Source organism: Lingula anatina, chromosome 5 (assembly GCF_051362555.1).
Source record: "Lingula anatina isolate TDL-2025a chromosome 5, LinAna3.0, whole genome shotgun sequence".
Classification (NCBI taxonomy): Eukaryota; Metazoa; Brachiopoda; class Lingulata; order Lingulida; family Lingulidae; genus Lingula; species Lingula anatina.
This window is the reverse complement of record NC_141771.1, coordinates 4,510,990-4,527,919: the sequence shown is the minus strand read 5'-3', so window position 1 is coordinate 4,527,919 and position 16,930 is coordinate 4,510,990. Positions and strand designations below refer to the sequence as shown.

At 38.7% G+C, this 16,930-nt stretch overlaps 1 protein-coding gene and 2 non-coding genes across 3 annotated transcripts; all 3 read left to right on the top strand.

The window, feature by feature from the left end:
- Positions 1-4,243: 4,243 nt before the first annotated feature.
- Positions 4,244-15,305, top strand: LOC106156875 (uncharacterized). Its single transcript, XM_013532305.2, has 3 exons — positions 4,244-4,875; positions 14,107-14,277; positions 14,529-15,305. The coding sequence occupies exons 1-3, from the start codon at positions 4,692-4,694 to the stop codon at positions 14,531-14,533; spliced, it is 360 nt and encodes a 119-aa protein (XP_013387759.1). The 5' UTR covers positions 4,244-4,691; the 3' UTR covers positions 14,534-15,305.
- On the top strand, positions 8,941-9,013 carry Trnak-cuu (transfer RNA lysine (anticodon CUU)). The gene has a single exon. It is a non-coding gene; the product is annotated as a tRNA-Lys (tRNA).
- On the top strand, positions 12,046-12,118 carry Trnak-cuu (transfer RNA lysine (anticodon CUU)). The gene has a single exon. It is a non-coding gene; the product is annotated as a tRNA-Lys (tRNA).
- Positions 15,306-16,930: the final 1,625 nt, after the last annotated feature.

Sequence of the window (16,930 nt, the reverse complement as noted above, 5' to 3'; positions counted from 1 at the left end):
CCGGTGAATTCAGGATCATTCGGTGCAGAGTCTGGTAGTTGGGTAGGCCCGGTAGCCCTGCCTGTTAAGGAGATGGGGGACCGTGGACTGGTTACAGGGTGCGCTTTTCAGCCCAAAAGTGACCTTCATCGGCTACAAGTCCAGGGAGAGGGGAGAGAAAAAGATGCCAAACTTGGGGGGGAGCGCTCTGAGGTTCGGTCACTAAATAAAGTTAGCCCCTTTTTGTTGGATGATTTTCGTCAATGGTGTTCCGCCATTTTAATGATACAAGCCATCTTGGCTTGTTTTATTCGTTTCATGTTTGATCACAAGTGTCTCGCTTGTGTGAAGTTGGATGATTATCCACTGTAGCTGTTTCTTCTAAAACACTTCGATACGAGCTGGAGGTTTCACAATGTACATTGAGCGTGTAAACTGCCCGAGAATCAGAGGTCGAGAAATGGCCTAATCACCCCTTTAAACTCATTTACTAAATTAACACTAAAGCAATGTCATACCTACCTCTAACAATTAAGATAATGATTAAGATAATTATCAAAATAAGTAATGACATTTAGGCTGTTGCGAATTAGACATTATGCTTCCTATAATCTTAAATTTGCCAGTAAATGAGAAAAATTCAGCATATAATGTATTAAACTATAATTATGATGATATTCCCTTAATATTTATGCTGAATTTTAACCACACTTAAAATGTGATCAGATCTTAATTTAGGCAGAATTGAAGTTTTAATTTGACCTAGGCCAATTTTAAATCTGACTGGATTTCAATTTCACCTGTGGCATATATCTTGCAGAGGTACATATATTTTTGTGTATTGAACTTGTGTTTTTGTAGCTTATTAGACAATAAACGGATTTGGTGTTGGTTTTCATGTTGGTGGACATTATTGAATGATATTTTTTATTAATTTGGAAATTAATAGTGTTGACTTCTACCGCGGGTATATCTTTTATTAGTTTTGGGGTGTGTATAAGTAAAGGGGAGATTTTACTGGAGTGAGTACCGTGAAGATCATTGTTAAAATTGAGTGATGCGAAATATTATTTTAGTGGGGAAATATCAGTGAAAATGTGTGGTAAGGGGTTATTCCAGTGTGGTATTGTCCAACACTAGAGCTTTGAACAGGATACAGTTGAGATGGGTTTGCATGTAGTACCTCACTAATGCCTTAGCTAAATAAAAATAATAAACAAATAAAATAAAAAGTACTCACACCACCCCAGAAGCATACATGCACCGCAGGAAAATAAATACATGATTAGGATAATTAATGTTATGGAACTTCACTCAAGTCAGGTCTAGTTGTCATACTTATGCATCATCAGCGAGGAAATTTGCTTTTTTTTCTGGATTGCTAGAGCTTTAACTGACCTCGTCATTACGCAGTCTTCATTGTGATTGGGTGCGCCTAGATACAGATCTACGAAAAATGCGAAATTGCAATGTTGTCTGCATGGGCATAACTACCTGTAGGCATACGCACGGATGCACTGTGCGTACAATTTTTTGAGCCAATCATGATATTTTTCTCTATAAATTTAGTGTATTTTTCACGAAAAATAATCGAAAATCCTCTTCGATTGCAAGTTAGAGTCACCTGAATGTACAAATCTTCTGTATGAATCGTATACGCACCATTGTTCTGACGCCCCCCGTCTCGTTTGCTTTCACAGAACTGAGGTAAATAAACAATACTAGCTACCTCCAGAAGTCCTATCTTCCTTTGCCTCTTAATTGGAGGTTTGGATGCCCTTCAACTCTCAGGTAGCCTTTGTCTTAAGTGTGTCGAATGCACACTCGCTGGCGAGATTTATCTCAGATAAAAATCTACCTGTGTTATTTTCAAAGAGCAGCTCCAGCAGACCTGGGGACACTAGATAAAATCTGGACAACGGGCTTTATCAGGAGCCAGAGAAACAAAAAAATATTTCCTGCAAAGCTCTAAAGAATTTTGACACGGACTTGACCCAGCTTAACCCTCTTAACTAACAGGGTGATATGGGCAATTTTCACAAACAAACAGAGCTTTATCCTGTAAAATAATTGTTTGATTTTGGATGATACCATATATAAGTTCAACTTTTAGAAGATTCATCATTAAGCTGACCATGCAGGGCCGTAGCCTGAGCAAAATGCCAGGGGGGGGGGGGGGGCAGTAAGCGGACACGAGGGGGCGAAGCCCCCTAGGGGGGAGGGGGTGCCCCCCTCCCACGGTGTGGAAATTTTTAAAAAACTGTATGTATAATACTGCATTCTGGTGCATTTTAAATGTTATTTATTAGTCAATCAGAAGTCAGAAATTGTGGGTTCATTTTGCCATAAGCACAGTCATTTTTTTCACACAACACAGAGGGTGAGCTTTTTGGCATAAACTGAGTTGGCTAAAAACAGTACACCTTTGTAAACAGATTGTTGAATGATTGTCTAGTGGCCATGAGTGCCTTTTCTCACAGAATTGATACAAACTTTGCAATTATTTTTTTTACCTTTGCGATCATTTTTTTGCACCCCAATTTCCAGGGGGGGGGGGGGGGCAGCTGCCCCCTGCCCCCCAGAGGCTACGGCCCTGCCATAGATAGCAAGAAGGTGTAAGAATCCTACAACGATCAACTGTTCTTAAGATTATTTTCTGACAACTCGGGATAACCGCAACAAACCACATCGAACAAAGGTGCCTCACCGTTATTTAGAATTTAGCTTGATACAAGCGGGCACAATTTGCATATGTTTTCAAAGTTTGTGTCAGTAAGCCCCTAGTTCAATAAATATACCATTCTAAGCAAGGCTTTTTTCAGCGAGCCCTCCAGCTGCCAATTGAACGGCCGCTGTCATCACTGGACGGCCTATGTTTTCAAATTTAGAAGGCTGGATGGCTTACGATTAAAAAAGTCTTGACTTGTCGGGGCAGCTGTGGACGTCGTATGAAAATCCATTGCAGTAATTTGACGTATGAATATTATACTACTTTGTAGTGCACGCTGTTTTTCAGTCACGACGTAACTACTACCTAAAGCTTACAAAACACAATAAAATGTTTCCATTGACTTTAAAATATATAATGCAGAAGTGACAAGAATGATCTACATTCGGTACAAAACACGTGTAGGCCCTAAATGAAATATGACCTAACTTGCCGCCAAATTATGAAAGGGGACACCTTTCGGTTCTTTATACGTATGGCACCTGACAAAGCTAATACATAACAAAGGCAATTTTTATATCTTCGGCGAGAGATTGTTCGCAATCCGAAAGAGACGAGAAGGCAATTTTCATATTTGTTCAAGAGACTTCGTTAACCGAGGATCGGGAACAAGAGATAGTTACCGACCGCAGCGAGATGAGAAGCCAATTTTCGTATCTTCAGCAGGATATCGAGCATGATCTGAGCGAAAAGAGAAAGCAATTTTCTCATTCGTTCAATGGACTTCGTTCGCAGAAGATCATCAGCCAGAGATCGTTCGCGATCCGAGTGAGACGAGAAGGCAATTTTTATATTCATACAAGGGCGTTCTTTCGTGGAAGAGCGTGACGGGAGATCGGTATCAATTATTTTTAACCCACTTTCCCAATGAAATTTATTATTAAAAAAAGATTCCATTAATTTTTACCCCACCCCCACCCCCGCTCACGGCTTTTGGAAAAGTTTGAGGCCCTGAAATTTTGAAGTAAGATACAGATGGCAATTATGTATGGCCTGTTCCCCAATCCCGGAAAAAGCGTTGGTTCTGGGGGAAATAATTTTCTGGAACTTAATTATATTGAGGGAATATTTTAAACTTAAAGTAATGATTTTATAAACGGTGAAAACTAAGCTATTATATTTGGCACATATAATTTAAACTGCCCTTCATCTTTTGCGTAAGTCGATCTACATTTAGCTATACCTGGGAATTTTAAAATTCTGTGGGTACAATTTTAAAAGGTCTGGTTACGCCCCTGGTCTGGCAGGGAAATCACAGGCTGTGATTTGATATAAAATGCGGTAGAGAAGCTAGCAACTGCACAATATCATCACCACCGCCACATCCCCGCTATAGTTTTTCTCCTGTTGTAGGTGTATGATATTACAACAGCGTCTTATGCCTTTATAATTGCCAAATAGCAGCATTTTTACGCTATATACGTACCATAGAGCGGTATTTTTGGCTTTGTAGTGAGATGCCCCCTGTACCCCTCTCTCTTTGTTATGCGCTTGAGGAGGCGACCGATCCCCACCTGAGCACACACGAGGTGACAAATAAGTTGCTTGCCTCCCATAATAGCGCACCATAATACGAGGTCCCCTGTGCACGGGACTTCTTACCCACCTCCCCATAACGTTTTCACTTAGATCCAGCTCCAGGGAGAGGAATAGAGTCAGAGGGAGTGAGAAAGAGAGGGATAAAAGAACGGACGACGTAGCTACCGCGCCCACGGCACCAACCACACGCGCGATTAACTTTTCCGCTGTGAACGAGGGAAAGTGACACTAAGAGAAAAGAACTTAGGCACGGGGCTTTAACTTTATCTGCAATCCAGCACGGTCAGTAAGTTTAAGGCTTATTGATTATCACTATCGGTGAACGAGCAAGAAAGACGTGACCGTTAAAGACCAGTGATTTACCCACTGGAGTGAAAACGCTAACAAACACGTTAAGGTAGGCTCTGTAAAAGCGGCGAACTTCTTTGGATTGAAGAACGACACAATGTTTGGTAAAACTGGGGTTACTGCAAAGAAGACGGGACAGAGAAGATCGTCTTACGTAGTGTCCCTGTTGCTCCTGACGCTGCTGTGCTCCTTGCTGGTTGAGACAGAAGCGGGCAGGAGGGGACGGGAGAGAGAATCGGCCGCCAAGGCACCTGTTCGTAAAGAACGAGAAGAATTAAAAGGTAACGATACGTTAACTTTTCCCCTTAGAAAGTCTTATGTCGGTGTATTTATCTCAAATATGCATGTAGTGCGAATCTGACTTTCAAAAAATGTTTGCGAAAGCAAATACTGAAAAACACATCTGATATACATGTACATGTATTTCTGTTGTGGTAAATATCTAATATATAAATATATGAATATCTATAAGTCTTAAATCTGATCTTTTCTAATTCTATTTGCGGACGTAGCTTTGTCGTTTTAATATTTTTTCCAAGAGAGATAAAAATTTAAAAGGGCGGAAGAGCCACATTAATCTTGAAAGAAAAAAGGACTGAAGAAAAAAAAGAGCTCTTTTATTCCTTTACGGTGAATTACAGAAAGATACGTAATTCTCCGTGACCTTGCGTCTTGTGTGGTTCGAGGCACCTCCCTGCACTGCCGTCTCTGAGACCTCGGCTGTTCTTTTTGGGGTAAGCACACAGGCCGATGGCACAGTAGTCCCCAAAAACGGGCGAACATCTCTTTTTATTCAAACCCACCAATTCTAACGCTGCGTGACACTTCTATTATCTGCGGGTTACACGGCAAATCTTCCAGACGTGGTGTAAGATTACGAACTGTTGAAACAGATTTTCTCCCAATTTTCCGCTTCCACTGAATAACGTGAAGAGACTTGTTCGTCTTACTTTTATAGGATTATTTGCTTTACCTTGACTGTCATTTGAGATCAGTTGCTCAGTGAACTGAAGTATAAGGGACATTCCTTGAGAGGCTGACTGTATTCTGTGTGACTTTGCAGGCGGAGAAGCAAAATCACGCTTTGTCCTCGCTCGCGCGCGCGCGCACACACACACACACACACACACACACACACACACACACACAGAGGTCGGTCTATACACTTGCATAAAAATTTAGGCAATATCGTTTTGAATAATTATTAAGTAACCATATGTGAACTTAGGTAAATATTTCAACCAAATATTGAAAGATAATGCACCCACTATTTATTACTTCTTATAGACACTGAAGATTCTCCCGCCACATTACATATTTTTTTAATTATTAAAAAAAATCATGTTTCCCAACTTTATTGGTCGTGTGTATATAGAGGCGAGCCTATACACGTGCAGCGTGTGTACACGTGCAGTGCCCAATTATGATGATAAACCTAAATTTGTCTAATGACCCTACCTTTTACCAGGGCTGCAGATTAATTATGTACACTTTTCTCCTATGTGGTGGTTTATGTCATGAATTAGCCAGAGTCATACCAGGGAATATCTAAAATAGGACCAATTTGTGGCTCTGTGGAGGGCACAATGACATTAGAGATAATAAACACAAGTTATTTTTAAAACATAGCTGAGTTATATCGGGGTTATAATGATAGAAATTGCCTAATGAATCTAGTTAGCCATTTCCTGCCTTGGTGATTAGCGTTGATCATCATTTGACCCCTTTTTGAAGTTAAGAAAGCGGGAGTTTAATAATGATGGAAATTGCCTTTTTCAGTCTAGTTATAGATCGCCATTCCCTGTCTTGAGGTAATCATTTGGACACTTTGAGAAAACAGAAACATGAAGATACAGGAAGATTCCGGGTTTACCCTGTATTTCCTTTCAGAAAGAGAGAGAGAGAGAGAGGGGGGGGGGAGAGAGAGAGAGAATGAAAGAGGAGAGAGGAACTGTCCCCTTATTTCTTAAAAATTTAACTTTTTACAATGCAAAGTACATTTTTCAATACATCTTTTTCAAACAAGCATAACACAAAAGAAACAATTGGTCAACTTCCATGTTTTTAGTCCAATATGTCTGGGGTCCAATTTTATTGCACTAAGAGAATTCTCCATATGATAATAAATGCGCTCTCGACAGTTTTCATCTATAGCCAATATATCCAGCGAGATTTGAATCATATACTTTATAGACTTATACTTAAGTAAATAACGTAATTGCCTATAAAAACGCATTAGAAAAGCAAATTTTATGAAAATTTCGGGTTATTCCCAACCCATCCTTCCCCCATATCACATCCCAGAGAGGTACAGGTGTAGACTAATCAATGGACGGACAATTTCACCATTCAGTATATGAAGAACCAGGAGTCAAGCAGTAGTTTGTAGGACCACTGTCACGGGGTTTCATTTTCACCGATTTATCCTCGGCTTCGTTTTGAAAATCGGCGGTAATCCCATAATCAGTTTAACTGTCCAAAACACGTTTTAGACTTAGGCTCTATTCGCATAGATTTTAGATCGATCTATCCCCGCGGGGAGTCTCACTAGATTACTTTCAGATAATTCGACTTAAATGTCCGTCCCGCCTACTACTACTGTAAGGGGATAATTAACTTTCGTGTCCGCCCGGCTGACAGCTGTTTAGCGTGAACCCCCAGGGAGTTAGGTCGGTCTAAAGTAGGTCGATCTAATCTATGGAAATGGGGTGTTAAACTGACCGTGGTCTCCGTCCAAACGCACCCGTGGACACGTGAGCTCAAAACGGACAAATGTCACACACATTTATAATCGACAACGAGTAAGGATCCTTGCACTCTACACAACGTGAATGAAAACATACATCTAGCATGTCATTAAGTGACCGGCACAATAGCCGTGTTGACCAACGCGTCCCTGTTGTTTTTCTACCCCTTTTCATCGTGGACGGTGTGATGCCCTCGGACTATAGACCACTGTGACCGTTCACCCCCCATATTGACACCATGTGTATAAATATACACCGTAGCAAACGTACCGTATAAATCACAATCTAAAGACTCCTTCTGCCCCAGAATTAAATCTTTGGTAAAGCCGTTTGATTCCACGTCAAGCAAGGGCACTGACTATACACCAAGCCTAATACGAGCCTTAATATAAAAAGGGAAGAAAGAACGAAGCGAAATTTTTCTATTGAAAGTGTAAGCTTTAAGGTAGAAACTTTGCTTTTCTTTCATCTACCTTAATCCTGCATCTTTTGTAAAATTTTGTAGTAGAAATAGTGATTCTTAAAACTAGCAAATATCGTTTTATTTATTTATTTATTTATTTATTTATTTATTTATTTATTTATTTATTTATTTATTTATGTGTGTATGAGTTTGTCAAAAGAGAGGGAGATCTGCAAACAAACAACCCGTGGGCTATTGGTGGATAACACGCAACTCAGTTTGAATAAAAGATGTTTTACAGCAATCAAACTCACCCTCCCTCTTCTATCGTTTTAATTAGTTTGAACAGGGAATTATTTCTTTGGTATACTGTACGCTTTAGAAAATTTCTCAAAGTCATGTTTTCTTTATCTTCATACACCACAGGGTTACTTATAAAGTATCTTTTCCAATTCAGATCTTAAATATATACAACCAGACAAATAAAAGCGCCTGATATACATGTATGATATAGTTCCCTTGTGATGTGCAGGAAGACACGGCGCTCTAACACCCCATTCTCATAGATTAGATCGACCTACATTGGATCGACCTAACTCCCTGGGGGTTCACGCTAAATAGCTGTCAGCCGGGCGCACACGAAAGTTAATTACCCCTTAAAGCTTGTAGTAGGCGGGGACGGACACTTAAGGGGGATTATCTGACAGTAATCTAGTGAGACTCCCCGCGGTGATAGATCGATCTAAAAGTTGTGAGAACAGAGCCTAAATGACTGGCCTTCAAAATAACTGTCCAGTCATTTAGAAATGAATTATGCAATTAATAATGAATAAAACATCGAATCCAAATAAACTGGACGAGCAATGGCTCTTTAGTAGAAGACCCTTTTTTGATCAAGGAAAATTCATTTTGGCGGGTTAATACACAGTAAATAGAGTGCCTTTAAGCTGTGTACAAGCATTAAGGTTTAACGGTGATGGATTTTTTTTGTTGAATATCACACCTATCTTCTTACTCACGTGTGATAACTGACCAAATTGACACTATCCTGCACCTGGGTTCTCAAGAAGTACGGCTACCGGGTAGTTAAGGGCGTTCTCTGCTTATCTAAATGTGCTCCGTGCTTGCTTTGTTTGTTATTGAGGTCAATCATAAACACACCTGTGTAGACTGATTGCTTTTCTCACCTGTATGAAGCCCGGTTAGCTCAGTCGGTAGAGCATGGGACTCTTAATCCCAGGGTCGTGGGTTCGAGCCCCACATTGGGCGATTAAGTATCATTTTTCCACATTTTTAAAGTATTTTCCTGCCAAACCGAAAACAGGTTGAAGATAAGAATTTCTTTACTCGACCCATCCACCCAGTGGGATACCATTTCTTCTGCAGTTTTATGGTTTAATATTCCTTACAGGTGTAACGAAACTGAAGGTCCGTGTGACAGAATGTCTGCCCACCATTTAATAATAAAGGTTGGGGCTCGCCCGACCTAAGTGGCTCAAAATCTAGGGAGAGGCTGACCTGTACAAATGAATGGGAAGCAGACTCTCTGTTACGTCACACCGGTCGGCATTAAAGGGTTTTATCGTTTTATAAGCACTTTGTGTCTTATGTACTGACCACTGCTAGACATAAAAAAGTTTTTGGGACGTAGATAGTGCACCTTTAAATAATATTCACAAAAGCTTATTTATCAATGTTAAAATTCCAAGCATTTATGAAAGATGTATGAATCAATTTCTTGAAAAAAGTTCTTAAATAGCTGACTCGAAATAGCTAGTTCGTTATTGAACATTTTGCTTCCTGTAACATAATTTAAACTGTGGTGCCACACAAAGCTGCATTTTCTCATCGACGTCAAAATGACAAAAATGACGGCATTCGGTCACTATATCTGTCGTAATACATTGTATTTACCGGGCAGTGTTGGACTGGTAAAGTAATTATTACGTGTATGGTGACTTTATTTGTCACCAATAATGAAAGTCGGTATTTACACGCCGGGTGTTTTGTTAAGGCGACTCGTTTAAAGGGACAAAATTGTGTACATAACTCGCTTCCCCGAGGGATGTTATTTTTCAAAACGAATTGTTTCCAAATTGTGCAGGGCAGGTTTTTGCTAGGGCAACTGTGATATAATAAAGCCAAATACACGTGTACTTAGTGCAATAACGAATGCATTTCTATCAATAAAATCACTGCGTCAGGTCTGTAAAATGTACTCTCGCTGCGTTGATAAGAGCTCCTCTAAACAGTTTTACCATGCATTTACACCATTAAAATTAACTGTTAGCAAAGAAAGGCAGCGTCACTAGTGCTGGTTTTATATGTTAAATTCTACAATGTAGTACCCATGTTGTTAAATGATAGGTAACAATGCAAATATTAAATCTTCAGAACATCTCAACAGACTTGCCTGTAATGGGCGTACATGCAGCGTGGCCCTGGTTCTGTGATCACAAAACAGTTATAGTCTGAAAATAATTCTAAACTTTTACTCCAAAATCTGATATTTTGACTCCGGATTTAGCGGAACTAGGCCAAATAAATGAAGCATTCAGCTTCTTTTTATAGCAGGAGAGATATAGCTAGCTTAATAATTATGTTTCATGTCGATATGTGGCAGACCAGATCCCAGCAGTCGAGTCCAGTTACTAATTGGACAAAGCCAGATATCAGGGGGGTCTTTACATTGTTAAAACCATAATGAGCCAATGCCATAATTGACCAAGTAATTTGCAGACGAGCTGTTAGTTTGTTTGTATGTCGTGTTTAATTAAAACATGATATCATACATGTAGATCAACGTATATCAGGTCTGGCAATTGAAATTTTGTCGTATTCATTTTATGTGGTTTGTAAAAAAACATCTGATGATGATACTTTTTAAAGATAATTGAATAAACATTTAAAGAAAGAGCATTTAGATTGATTAAAATATTTAGTAAAGGAAGATTAATTTTATTAAAGGTGTGGCAAGGAAAGTTATCAATTTTTATACATTTTAGGAAAACATGTCCATTTCTCAAGAGTATACTGGTCATTTAATTACAGAAAAGTGGATTTTATGCAAGTGAAAATATTTAACTCAGTATTTTTTTTCACTTGATGTACATCTTTTAACCCTACGCCAGTGCGGAACATTGATATAAGGGCTTTTGATAGGACATAATGCATTTTGAAAATTGTAGGATCTGGATTTGATAAGTATCATGCTATACGTAATTTAACATTATTATGGAATTATACATTTTTGTTTCAAATAATATCAAAAAAATAATTCTACAAAACTGATGTTGGCCACTTCACAATGATTACTCAATAAATGTGCCTGCAAATATTACATGTACAAAGTTAAAGTATTGGGAAGCAGACAATTCACACCTTATTTACATTTCACACATTCTTAAGAAATTGCAGAGATTTTCCAAAAACCATACAAAATATAAATGGGCAGACTTTTTCCTAAAATCTGCAGCTTTTATCAAATATTCCTTTACTATGTGTTTTAATCGATACAAATGCTTTTTCTTTTATTATTTATGCAACAGTCTTAAAAAAGCACCATCAGATGTTTTTAAACTAAGTTTCATTTCTAAGTTTAATATGAGATACCTTGATGTACCTCGTATAACATCTACAATTCAAAATGATTACACCCGACATGCAAACAAACTGGCAGCTCATCTGTAAATTACTTGGCCAATAAACATGCTCATAATGGCTTTAACAATGCATAGACCCTACTGAACTAGATTAGGATCTGGTCTGTGATATATGCATTATGCATTGATTAACCGTGTACTGAAATAGACCAAATTTACTACATGTACATGTACATGTACAGTCTAGCAGGTTATTTTCGGTTTATAGGTCTACTTGTATTGTGAAACCGGTCCCTGTTATGTTTTCTTTGATGTTATCATCTGATCTTCTCTCAAGATAAAATCACCCCATGATGACTTTACTTAGTTTGACCAAGGAAGTAGCTAGATCATGCTTTTGTCCTTGGTTAACCAAAGTTAACAGACAACGGTGACATAAAAGTACCTCTCACCGACTTCTACGAAACAATGGCACTTATCCTTTTTTGAGTAATGTTCTTGACCATTATAATTATGTCGTTAAATGTCAGAAGCAAGGTGACCTTTTTAATTATGCAGAGCTGTATACTGCTAAGGTATGCTGTAAGAAAAAGATGCCATTTGATGTGGTCTGCAATACCTATATTTAATTAAAAAATACCGAATCAAAAGATACTGCCCCATGACGCTGGAAAGGACTAGTTTGGGATGGCGTGCACAGCCCGGTTAGCTCAGTCGGTAGAGCATGGGACTCTTAATCCCAGGGTCGTGGGTTCGAGCCCCACATTGGGCGAATTTGTTGCTTTTTGATTAAATACCCCCCCCCCCCCCCTCCAGCATATCTATCTATCTATATTTATTTAAGGCCCAGTCACAAATCAGTTGCGATGCGTAGGGGATGGGTAAAACCCAGGAAATTTGAACAAAATCTTGAGACAGATCTCACGATTTTGCACCCGTCGGAGGCGCTCTCCGGACGCCTGCGGGTTGTCGCAGATTTTTTAGACATCGCCACACCCGTCGCGGTCCCCAACTTTGAACTTAAAATTTTAAGATTGCTCGCAAGATTTTTCACCCATTTTGGGCATCCCAGACACAATCTCCGATGACCTACGATGCCCTCCGATTAATCGGAGGCGTCCTCCGAATAATCTGAGACTAGTCGCAATATTCTGTGTGGGATTGGAAAATCAGGTTGAGATTCAATGTCTGCGAGTAGTCTCCGGCGCCCTCCGACTGCATCGGAGGCGCCCTGCGTCGATTCGTACGCTTTATGTGATCCTCTCCTTTTCCCCCACATATACCCAGGGGGAAAAAATTACAAGAAAAGACGCTCGCAGATATCGTCTTCGATCGCCTCCGATGCAATCGGAGGCGATCGGAGGCTAATCCCACGATTTTTCGACAAAACCTGGTCAAAACCCTTGGAAAAATCTCAGACAATGTGACTGCTCCACTTTTATTAGGATTATTGCTAGGATTGTTCAAGGATTCTTTATTTTCTACGACGACCCCCGGCCAAAACTAATCCCCGACAGATCGCCGACATTGTGACTGGGCCTTTAATGACTTCCGCCATGTAAGTTACGTGGTCAGCTTCAGTTCTAGATGTCCTCTATTCTGTTCGCCACTTTACCAGCCTAACTCACAACTCACAATGTTATGTATGGATTTTGATGAACTATTCAGCATATCTCCGGGGGATGCGTAAAAATACTTACATTTTGGTGATGATCTGTGATCCTATTCTCCTTTTGGATCCAAGATATTTTTCAATTATACACCAGTGAAGGATTATGATCGTGACGGAATGTATGCGCTCTCATCTACCACAATTCATCAGCGTGTAGTTCTTGATGCAGGTCTGCGACCTGAATGTTTTTCTCCATTCAGCTTATAATTATTTATGTACCAGTATATATCTCTTATTTGAAAGAAAAAAGCGCATTCGCTGGTTGGGGAAATTCAGGTCAAATTCCCATTGTATCATAAACAAACTATTGTGATGGGTCCAAGTTAAAACGGGGTGTATGCATGTTACTTTTTAAATAACCTTCCCTCATTTGTAAATATTTCTATTAACATTTCTATATTTATCCGGTCCTTTTTTGGATAAAAAGAAATACACACTGATTCGCTGCTTACAAATGTCAAAGTCAAAAGCCGTGCGCGGCACAACATCCCGTTTTAATGTCAAAACTAAGACCCATCAAACTATTTTGAAATTACTTAGTAGGCCTATCTATTACATGCAAATGAACACCAAAAAATCTTGCTGTAAAATGCAATTTTTATGCAGTGTTTAAGGAGCATAGCAGCTTATTTTAGGTTCAGTGTGGGCGGTTTGTGAGTGTAGAAATGACAGCATAAATTAACAGTTTCTCTCACCTACCGAACACATACCCAAAGAATTAATTTTCTCAAAAGTTAGGTCGTTCCTGCTCGTTTATCAAATATTCCAAGTCTACCAAATTATCATTAAGCATTTTGATCGTACGTATGCGAATTGAAAAATTCAGAAGGAACTCGTAAATACGGACTTTATAAACCAAGGATTGGGACAGGACCGTAACTTGCAACTGCCACATCATTTTTGATAAATAAACCATATAACTTATTTGCGGTTTGGGAAAAAATCATGATGGCATATGATAGCTTTTTTTTCAGAACTACTGAAAAGAAGAAATCACGTTTAGTTAAAGAAACATTATTATTGAGTTATGTAGGAAATGTTATAAATTGCTATTAGATTGTAGTCTTGTGTGTCATTCTCATTTCCAGCAAGTGCCAGACTGAAGATGCGTGCTTTTGTCGCCTGTCGCCGCGAGTGTGACAACCGGTGTGACGTGTTGGTCTACTACATCGGAGATAACGGCAAATACTGCACCGACTGTCTTAATACCTGCATGAAGGCCTTCAAGGCGCAGGCAGAGCTGATGGGCGTGACCTTCTGTAAATATATATATATATATATACACTTTTGACTTCCTTTTATCCTTTTACACTGTTTTTGCATTCTCGTTGCATCTTTCCGCCCCTCTCTCCCCCCTCTCTCTCTCTCTTTCTATACCTATCTCTCTTTTTCTCCTCTCTCTCTCTCTCTCGGTTGTTACTTAAAAAATTAATAACAAAAATGAGCATAGCTTTGAATTACAATAATGATAATACATGAAGTTTCTTTACATTGTCATTTTTTGTTTCAGGGTAAATGGAATATTGTCCCGTTTCGCCAGGACGGCGCTGGTAATAGCCGGGCGCGGCTGCCCTTGCCATACAAGTGACGACAGACATCTTGTTTTTCATGAGACGTTTGGTAATCAAATAGCGAGAAGAAATTTTATTTTATAAAAATCTATTATTCAAATATTATCTAAATATGGTGGACTATTTGCTATTTTTTCTGTAAAGTCATCCGGGGTAATGAACGGAATACGGAATTGTATACTATAGATAGTATCCGCCAGTTAGATACATGTGTAATTTATATTATTGTATATGGTTGTTACTTATTTCAAACTATCTGGGTTTTCTCAGCAAAATTATATATGAAAATATTTCACTGTAAAGCGAAAGAAAAACTATTTGAAAACGAGGAAGAAAAGCATATTTAATTTTAGTATGCGCGACAAGTGCTTTGGTAAAATCAAAATAAAATCACAAATCCCAGACAAGCAATAAGTTAATTATTAATATTGAAATAGCAATTTTAACAAGCATGTAATGATCAATACTACGAAACTGGCTATAAAATAGGGGCAAAAGTCCCATACTGCATGCACATCAGCTTTACTTCCGATCCAGTAATTACATATATACTTTTTATTATTTAAAGAGAAATACTTGAAATATTACTGACATTATGTGAGGCCTCTCTTATGTACTGCCTTCATGTCTACATTTGTATCAGATTTAGAAATATTTGTAAAATGTGAATAATCATGTGCTGTATTTTATCAAAAATATTACATTTGCAAATATTTTTCTTGCTATACTACATGTGTTTAATTACTGACTAATGCCTTATGTCTAATTTCATTTACATACTCAGCTAACATACCGCAGAACATGGATGATTATTTTACATATCCAGGATTTTATCGCAAGGCCCTTTGGCATCGTGCATCACACATATAAATAAACTTCGGGTTTCACTCTCTCTCTCTCGAGTTCGCACTGTTAGGATATGGACAAATTATTTATGGACAGTATATTTTATTTCCCAAACATTATCGGTTGGGTTTTAATATTTAAAAGCCACTTGGGTTAAATTTTTAAGGGATATGCAGGCATGGGACTTCCAAACAGACAATAATTCTAAACTTTGCTACGGCCTGCGAGCAGTGGACACGATTCCTCACTTAACTCGCACTCTCTGGCATTCTTAAGTTATCCTTAAAATGTTCATACGGCAAATTAACATGCGCTGCAATGAGATGTTGTTCTCCAATATTATTAGTATATGTTAACCAGGCCCGTAGCCAGGGGGGGTGGGGTTCGAGGGGTTCGAAAGAACCACCCTTTTTGCTGGGAAAAGGTCCACTCTAAGTAAAATCTGATCCATGTACTTGAGAATTTTATGGTAAAAAGGTCCACTTTTTCAGAAAACGACCCCCCCCCCTCTGAAATTGCTGGCTACGGGCCTGTCAACTTTGGCAGCATGTAGAAAAGTAAAAGGACTGTTCTGTTGCAGTTATGTCACTAAACACAATCGGCTTGTCACACCTACTGCATTTAATAAACCAAAAACCTTCTCATGTATGATTTTGATACCGCAGCCACATCTGCTAAACTCTACTTAATCTTTTATCGCCATCTTAATTCTTTGGATTATTTTAACTGAATCCACATATTTACCGGTTTTAAATCAACCAGCAATTGTGTCCCAAATGCATTTTATATGCATTTCAATTAAAGTATAATCAGCACTGGATGGGAAGTGAAAATGCCGGGAATGCATGTAATGTGAGTTAATTCTTGGTTATTTAGTTATTTTATTGTAGCTTAGTGTCAAGTATTGGCAAGTATAACATCAGGGCCAAGGTCACATGAGTCAGCTGATTTATGAATTTAGCCCCACAAAAATTTTAGAAGAAAATTCTACCTCACTCAAATAAGTTTAGTCAGTGCGTTTGATAAGTGATTCAAGGTTGTACCTGTTTGCAGAACTTAAGACAAAAGGTGTTATGAAACATTATTTTGTGACAGCCATATTTCATGTTGACCCTGTAACGTGCACCGGTGTGTCACTGTAAAGGGACTCCACTGATACGGCTACGTGATAACTACTAGCAAGGGCTCCTTACTAGGTCATTCTATTACAAATCCAGTAGAAGCCCACGTCATAAACTGTATAAAAAGAATGAACAGAAGGAATTATATAAAGAAACGAACAATGAATAAAAATACTTCTCTAGCAACATCAGCGGTGACAACAGCCAATATCCACTTTTGGGAAGTAACACTAGCGATACAAATGATGAATTTTTGGGGAGAATGCAAAAATGCTCGAGATGGTAAGCTTGTCAAAAATGTTAAATAACCCCTTCCATGTACACACAGTGGTTTTTTTACTGATATATTGAACAAAATGGACCATACGCTTGAA

What these genes read in the sequence shown, in the direction of transcription:
- LOC106156875 (XM_013532305.2), top strand. Translation starts at nt 4,692, where the DNA reads ATGTTTGGTAAAACTGGGGTTACTGCAAAGAAGACGGGACAGAGAAGA. An exon ending in AGAACGAGAAGAATTAAAAG is followed by an intron (nt 4,876 to 14,106) that starts GTAACGATACGT and finishes TCTCATTTCCAG; the next exon opens with CAAGTGCCAGACTGAAGATG.